General features: G+C 37.4%; 1 protein-coding gene across 3 annotated transcripts in view; it reads left to right on the top strand.

Moving 5' to 3' along the window:
- The window catches only part of LOC107734216 (MKL/myocardin-like protein 2), a 42311-nt gene that overhangs the window by 28063 nt on the left and 5601 nt on the right, over positions 1-8647 (top strand). For 2 of the 3 annotated variants that reach the window (XM_016546113.1, XM_016546109.1), the window contains exons 13-14: positions 5778-5945; positions 6030-6146. In XM_016546113.1, the coding sequence (XP_016401599.1) occupies positions 5778-5945; positions 6030-6146 (285 nt within the window). The remainder of the gene's footprint in view (positions 1-5777; positions 5946-6029; positions 6147-8647) is intronic. The other variant, XM_016546110.1, reaches the window with a different exon arrangement.

The raw sequence follows: 8647 nt of genomic DNA, 5'->3' as shown, positions 1-8647 counted from the left end.
ACTGTATATTTACTGAAATGCATCATGTACAGTCCTTTTCTGTCAATAAACAGTTTTATCAGATTGTTAGCTGTGCTATCACGTTTCAAAATAAAGATTCAAAGATCACAAACGGAGAAAACACGCTGATAAAGCCTCACCAGACGCGCGTCCATTCCTCTCCACGGCGCCGCTGAACGTTCTTCACCATATATAACTTGTAATATGATTATCATAGATTGATATTCTCCGAGCCGCATTTGCTTTTCCGCGTGGCCGTTCTGCTTTCAAACCAGTCCGAAACTACAAAACAACAAGCACAACAAGCTGCGAGGAGCGCTGTCCCGGATCCGGATACGTGTCAGCCCCCTCGACCACCTGTTGACGCAGTTGACGCAGAGGTGTCAAATTTCACAGCTCTGACTGGCCCGGCGTGAGTGTGTGTCATAAAACCTGACCAATTGCAATCGACAGACTCATCAGAGTTGTAAAAGATCAGACTTGCCTGGCATTAGAGCTTATGATTTGAAGAGCGCGTCTGTGGCAGAAAGTGCGCATGTTTTCTCTGGTGCGCATCTGGACAAAACGCTATATATCTCACCGATGGAAGAACGCAGAAACGTGAAATGGTCTTGTTTGAAAGAAAAGATCCTAATCTAAAAGCTAATATAGAGTATATAGATATTTGTGGCTGTTTGCGGCTGACTGAAGCAGTGCTACAAGTAGGAATGTAACCCATACGAAAATGTGCTTAGAGTTGAGAAATTTCACATCGCGATTCTATTGAAGATCCTTCGATCTGTGATTGTCACACAATGAAATAATCTACATAGTCAAATTCCTGAGAATGAGAGCTTTCTTGTGATATATGACTTGACTGTTTTGTGAAAAATATATAAAATACACATTCTTCGGAAAAACTTATTCGCAGTCGTTAGGCGGAAATTCGTGCGTGGGACGAATACATTTCTAAGCTTTATTAGGTAAAAACACATTATTTAATAAATTTTCATTGCGCCCCTAAAATTCTTTAATGTGCCCCTAAATTTTTCAACTTAGGAGCACATGTGCTCCTTCTGAAAAAAAGTAAGTGTCAAGCCCTGGTATTGATAATACTAAGAATTGGTCCTTCAACACCAAATCAGCATGTTAGAATGATTTCTGAAGGATCATGTGACACTGAAGACTGGAGAAATGGCTTTTAACCACAGCTGTCGTCGGTTTTTTGTCTGGAGGTGGCAGCAGGTATGCTTTAAAATTTAAAATTGGAGCTTCTATTACATCGATTCTGGGACCCAACATCACAATAAGACAATATTTTAAGCGCCTTATGTAACTGAATCTGCGCTGGTTTGAACTGACCGCCTCCAGTTTCCCCTTTGTTTTGCCTCCAGCTAGCACGGTGACGTAAATGTGACGTCGGCCCTAAAAGGGTCTATTGGAGTTATATTAAAAATTATCCTGGCTCCTCCAAGCCTTGCAATGGGGGTAAGCGGGTGCTTTTTGTCAACAGTCCAGAAGACGTGAAATAAAGTGCGCGTATCCGTAATAAAACGTGCCTCACTATTGGGTGGTGAATAAAGGCCTCCTGTAGCGAATCCATGCGTTTTTGAAAGAAAAATATCCATATTTCAAACATAATAAACACTTTTTTCTCACTTCCGCTGACTGTCATACTTGCAAGCCGTTCTGGCGGATGACGTAGGACATATCGTGCGCGCGCCTCTGAGATATGCTAGTCTCGCGAGTTTGTTTACAGGACCAAAGGAAGAAAAGTTTCCTTAATTTAAAAAAGGAAAACCAGTCTCCTCTTGGCTTATATCGAAATCTTCCAACATTTTTCTTTACAAATCCTTGTTTTGTGCTTCTTATTCGTGACCGGCATTTTGTTTTGTTCTCTCTCCGCGTTCGTCACAAATCACGCAACGCTGACGTCCTACTTCATCCGCCGGAACGGCTTCCGCGTACGACAATCAGCAGAAGTGAGGAAAAAGTGTTTATTACGTTTGAAATATGGATATTTATCGTACAAAAATGCATGGATTCGCTACAGGAGGCCTTTATTCACCCCCCAGAGCCGTGTGAGGCACGTTTATTACAGATGCACGCGCTTTATTTCACGTCTTCTGGACTGGCTTGGAGGGGCCAGGACAATTTTTAATATAACTCCGATTGGATTCGTCTGAAAGAAGAAAGTCATATACATCTAGGATGCTTTGAGGGCGAGTAAAACACAGGCTAATTTTCATTTCTGGGTGAACTAACCCTTTATAATAAGACAGTTATTATAAAAAAAATACAAACACACATTGTATATGTAAGAAGTTAATTTGGAGCGCCATATGAACATCAAAGGAAAACCAGTCTCCTCTTGGCTTATATCGAAATCTTCCAACATTTTTCTTTACAAATCCTCGTTTTGTGCTTCTTATTCGTGACCGGCATTTTGTTTTGTTCTCTCTCCGCGTTCGTCACAAATCACGCAACGCTGACGTCCTACTTCATCCGCCGGAACGGCTTCCGCGTACGACAATCAGCAGAAGTGAGGAAAAAGTGTTTATTACGTTTGAAATATGGATATTTATCGTACAAAAATGCATGGATTCGCTACAGGAGGCCTTTATTCACCCCCCAGAGCCGTGTGAGGCACGTTTATTACAGATGCACGCGCTTTATTTCACGTCTTCTGGACTGGCTTGGAGGGGCCAGGACAATTTTTAATATAACTCCGATTGGATTCGTCTGAAAGAAGAAAGTCATATACATCTAGGATGCTTTGAGGGCGAGTAAAACACAGGCTAATTTTCATTTCTGGGTGAACTAACCCTTTATAATAAGACAGTTATTATAAAAAAAATACAAACACACATTGTATATGTAAGAAGTTAATTTGGAGCGCCATATGAACATAATATTATGTGATTGGACCTGCTTTCTTTACTCTTTGTAATTGAGCTGATATATATGCCCATTTCGGCCACTTTAAAAAAAAAAAGTAATTGCAACTTTTTTATCTCACAGTTCTGGCTTTTTCCCACAATTGCGAGTTTACATCTTGCAGTTCTGACTTTTTTCTCAGGATTGTGAGATATAACGTCAAAATTGCAAGATATAAACTCGCAGTTCTGAGAAATAAACTTAGAATTGTGATATAAACTCTCAGTTCTGAAGTTTTTTCTCAGAATTGCGTGATATGAACATGCAATTGCAATAAAAACTCAGAATTGCAAGATTAAAACTTGCAGTTCTAGGAAATAAAGTTGCAATTCTGAGACATAAAATCAAAATTGCGAGATATAAACTTTTTTTCTCAGAATTGCGAGTTTGTATCTCACAATTGTGACTTTTTTTCTCTTAATTGCAATTGCGAGTTCAGTCAGAATTGTGAGATATAAACTCCTCTTGGCTTATATCAAAATCCTCCGACATTCTTCTTTACAAATCCTCATTTTGTGCTGCTAATTCGTGACTGACGTTTTGTTTTGCTCTCTCTCCGCGTTCGTCACTAATCACGCGACGCCGACTTCCGCTTTTGACAGTTAGATGAAGTGAGAGAAAAGAGTTTATTACATTTGAAATATGGATATTTTTCTTACAAAAACGCATGAATTCGCTACAGGAGGCCTTTATTCACCCCCCAGAGCCGTGTGAGGCACGTTTATTACAGATGCACGCGCTTTATTTCACGTCTTCTGGACTGGCTTGGAGGGGCCAGGACAATTTTTAATATAACTCCGATTGGATTCGTCTGAAAGAAGAAAGTCATATACATCTAGGATGCTTTGAGGGCGAGTAAAACACAGGCTAATTTTCATTTCTGGGTGAACTAACCCTTTATAATAAGACAGTTATTATAAAAAAAATACAAACACACATTGTATATGTAAGAAGTTAATTTGGAGCGCCATATGAACATAATATTATGTGATTGGACCTGCTTTCTTTACTCTTTGTAATTGAGCTGATATATATGCCCATTTCGGCCACTTTTTAAAAAAAAAGTAATTGCAACTTTTTTATCTCACAGTTCTGGCTTTTTCCCACAATTGCGAGTTTACATCTTGCAGTTCTGACTTTTTTCTCAGGATTGTGAGATATAACGTCAAAATTGCAAGATATAAACTCGCAGTTCTGAGAAATAAACTTAGAATTGTGATATAAACAGATATAAGTTCAGATATAAGTTCTGAAGTTTTTTCTCAGAATTGCGTGATATGAACATGCAATTGCAATAAAAACTCAGAATTGCAAGATTAAAACTTGCAGTTCTAGGAAATAAAGTTGCAATTCTGAGACATAAAATCAAAATTGCGAGATATAAACTTTTTTTCTCAGAATTGCGAGTTTGTATCTCACAATTGTGACTTTTTTTCTCTTAATTGCAATTGCGAGTTCAGTCAGAATTGTGAGATATAAACTCGCAATTCTGAGAACATCAGTCTTTTTCCTCCTCAGAACTGGACTTTATAACTCGCAATTGTGAGGAAAAAAAGTCAGAATTTTGAGTTTCTATCTCGCAATTCTGACTTTATTTCTCGCAGTTGCGAGTTTATATCCCACTATTCTGTATATAACTAGCAATTGCGAATTTGTCATGCAATTCTGAGAAAATTTCATATCGCAATTCTGAGGAAAAAAGTCAGAATATCGAGATGTAAACTCACAATTGCTACAAAAAATTCAAGTCGCAATGGACCGGGTTTCTCAGCAGCGGAAGCCATCATAGTTGGGTTAACTTGAAGAGCAGTGAATGAGAGAGTACCACAAATATATTTTTTGCACCCCCATTTGCTCAAATAGCAAAAGAAAAACTCTATGATAGTGTTTTTATGACTTTCAATAAAAGGAAAAAAATTGAGAGAGACAGATAATGGCAGTCAGAAGAGAGAACCATGTCAAATTTGCCATCCCTCCCATAGACGCTGCATTAGAAACACCCTCGCATTAGCGTAAACTAGTTTTTTTTTTGTAATTTGATGCAAAGGTATTATAATACAAAGAATAGTGTTATAAATGTACATACATTTTTTTTTAAATACAAATAACGTGTCATCACATTCTTGTGAAAAGGGTGCATTTCCTTTTTTTTTTTTTTATTCAGTGGCGGAAACGGTCTTCTATAGATATATGTTCAAAATGAGTATGTTCAGCATGAAATATATCTGAAATGTAGATAAATCAAACAATTTTGTCTAACTGATTACTATAAAAAATTTTGCAGACAAAGTTGTCATTGATGTTGTTCTCAAGATAACCAAACGTCAGACAGGCATATCACTTTTATCCACACTACAGAGTTTTGTTTTTTTTACAGAGTATTGAATGACTGTGGAATCTGAGTAAGAACAGGATCAGTGCCAGCAGGAGCAGTCAGAACAAGTGAACATAATCTGGGAGCTCTGGGAGCATCTAGTTTTGTCTGTCCAGCAGAGACATTCATCAATGAGATGGATGGTAGCTGCTGGTCTCATTTCTTTCTAGGCTTTCACTCTACTGTAATTGGCCTGTCCTGGCAGCAGGGCACCATGCTAAGGTTTCCCAGCTAGATGGCCATTACTTTGGCATAGTGAACGAGCCTGGCCTGAGTCCTGGATGACTTGTGTAACTAGAGCTCATTGGTTGTGATGAGCTGATAACATTTTCATTGACGGCCGTGCCTGGTGGACACTTGCCAGCGTGACCTGAAAAGACTTGTTCTCATACCAAGCAGAAAGATCATAATACAAACACAAATGCTCTCTATGATGCTAGTGGGTGTTTCTGGATGGTCATGGCCTATTGGTTTACTCTTCACACAGGCCCTGCCTTTGGGCACCACCAAGAGGTCAGGTTTCCAGCACGGTACCAATGAGAACCCAGCAGGCCTGGAGATACCTCAGTGCTTCCTCAGCAGCTCCCCAGATAACAGGATCTCACGTCAGACTTCCCCCGTCCCAACAACCCTTATCAATGGGCCACTAAACAAAGTATAACATCCTACATTTATTGAGAGGTTTTTAGTGTTGAGTTCTGTTTTTGAGTTGAGTGCTCACTGAGTTTTTTATCCCCAGACATCCTTCATCCAGCAGTCCCCAGTTTTCAACCAGACGCCCAAGAACAGAGAACCGCCCCGCTATGAGGAGGCCGTCAAACTGACCCGCAGCCTACAGAATGCCGCCATCTCAGAGGTGATGACTTTTTGTTTCCTATATATCTATGCATGCTCGTACAAATTCTGGGTTGAATAGTGGGTTCTTTCAGCAGTTGTCAATTTTTACCTCACCCAAAAATTAACTTCCAATGTTTTTCCAATCCCTTTCTTTCTTCTGTGAAACACAACATGAGATCTTAAGCAATGAGCCTCTGTTTTTCATACATGGAATGGGGATGGTGATCTATACTACCAATCTCCAAAACAGAAAAAAATGCACCAATTATGTGCAGTATTCCATGTGACTCGTGCACAATAGGTCAGTCCATCTCAAGTGGTTGCTTGACCATTTTTAACCCTTTCACACAATATGCTTAAAATATTCCAACTAAGTCATTCATTTAGATTGCAACACGTAGAATCAGAGTCTTGACAGATTTACAAAAGGTAAATTCATCCAGTTCTCTTGAAAGACATGAAAGTAAGTGGCCGGTGAACTGGGAGAAGAATAAACTTTAGTTACCTACACAATGACATAATTAAAATGTGTCAAATTACAGCAAATGACAATTAATTATGTTTAAGGTTTTTTTTAGTACTTATGTGTATTTTAATGTCTGAAACCTAAAATAAACATGGTTGAAAACACTGAACAGTTGTGATAATATGACAAGCGTTAAGCAAGTTTCTGATAGTCAAAGCGCCAAAGCATATTTGAATTTAGCAGTTTATCACAATGTGCTGGATGGACTAATCAAAATGGTGTGATCCTACATGTCAAAGGGTTACATTTTTGTTTTTAGTGATTACCTCTATATTGTTTCAAAACATTTAGCATATTGTTCCTTAGACTTCGAATTTTGCTCGAAGTTCCACTTTTAAGGTCAGTTTACAATATAAAAGGGTTTGATTCTCAGTCCTAAACCTTCTTCAGGGGGTACCGATGTACAGTGCTGCTTGAATGTTTGTGAACCCTTTAGAATTTTCTATATTTCTGCATAAATATGACCCAAAACATAATTAGATTTTAACACAAATCCTGAAAGTAGACAAAGAGAATCCAATCAAACAAAGGAGTCAAAAATATATACTATTTCATTTATTTATTGAGAAAAATGATCTGGTGTTAAATATTTGTGAGTGGCAAAAGTATGTGAATCTTTGCTTTCAGTATCTGGTGTGACCCCCTTTTGCAGCAATAACTGCAAGTAACGTTTCTTGTAACTAGTGTTGTTTTTGGTGGCCTGTTTTAATTTTAGTTTTAGTCTAGTCTTTGTGTGAAACTGTCATTTTAGTTTTTATTAGTTTTAGTCACGTTCATACTCTTTTTAGTCTAGTCAAGTTTTAGTCAACTAAAAGTCTGAGCATTTTAGTCTAGTTTTAGTCGACGAAAACTGATGACATTTAGTCTAGTTTTAGTCAATGAAAATTGTATTTTAGTCTCTTTTTAGAAATGCAATTCTATTTAACCCAGTCAATATAGTATAAGTACCTAGTAGTATAGACGAAACCAAAATTTTCTTTTAGCCAAACCCATTTCAAACAAGGTTATCTTATTATATTATTGTAACCTTATAGACTCAAGAATACATCCATTCCAGACACAGAAGACGCTCTGATTTGAATTTACAACATTAATTTTACCAAACAAACATGTTAGAAGTACACACACATAAATTTAAATAAAGACGAACCCCCGCTGGCCGGCCATCGGTCCCTTTCTCTGTCAGACTTAACTTTGTTTGGGGTTTTCATCTTCTAAATCAGTGTTTCCCAACCATTCTTTAGTCGCGGCACCCTTTGGAAATTTTAACAAATTTGTGGCACCCTACAAAATTAATTTTGTCACAATATTTGAATTTCTAACTTCGATATGATAATTTGAAAAGTATAGATATTCGGTACAACAGGGAAGAACTGCAGAATATAATGTCATACAGATATTTTTAATATTATAAAAAGAAATGTGTCTATCAATGGTGGCAATCAGTAGGCTAATTTCTAATGAAGAGACCAATTTATATGACAGATTTTAATGTAGGCTTTTATTCATATGTAAACATTGTGAGATAGCTAGTTATAATGGTAATTAAACAAAGTTTTGATTTTACAGCTGGGTAATTTTGTTGCAGTAGCACGAGATAGCTTGATTTAAAACTTTGAATTGAATAAAAAAAAATGACAAGGAGGCTAAGCAGTTAATAATAAAATAAGAACAAATAAAGAAATTACTAATGATAGCACAAATAAAAAAAAATCACGATAGGCCTACAAATGAAATAAATTGCTTTTTAGTTTTTCAGGTAGGTCTAACACACAGTAGGGCTATTAAGAGAATTTTTTTTTTACCAATTATCCAAATAATGTTTAATCCTAGAAAGCTATTATCATCAGAGGACACATGAGCATAACGGTTAGCAGATCAATGAATGAGAGGGCAGCGTTACCAGAGTTGCCCTTATTTTGTATATTTTGTAAACCACATTTAGTCTCGTTTTTATTCGTCAACGATATTGCATTATACATTTCATCGTCACA

This window comes from Sinocyclocheilus rhinocerous, unplaced genomic scaffold, assembly GCF_001515625.1.
Source record: "Sinocyclocheilus rhinocerous isolate Xijiao unplaced genomic scaffold, SAMN03320098_v1.1 scaffold820, whole genome shotgun sequence".
NCBI lineage: Eukaryota > Metazoa > Chordata > Actinopteri > Cypriniformes > Cyprinidae > Sinocyclocheilus > Sinocyclocheilus rhinocerous.
This window is presented reverse-complemented; position numbering and strand designations above follow the sequence as displayed.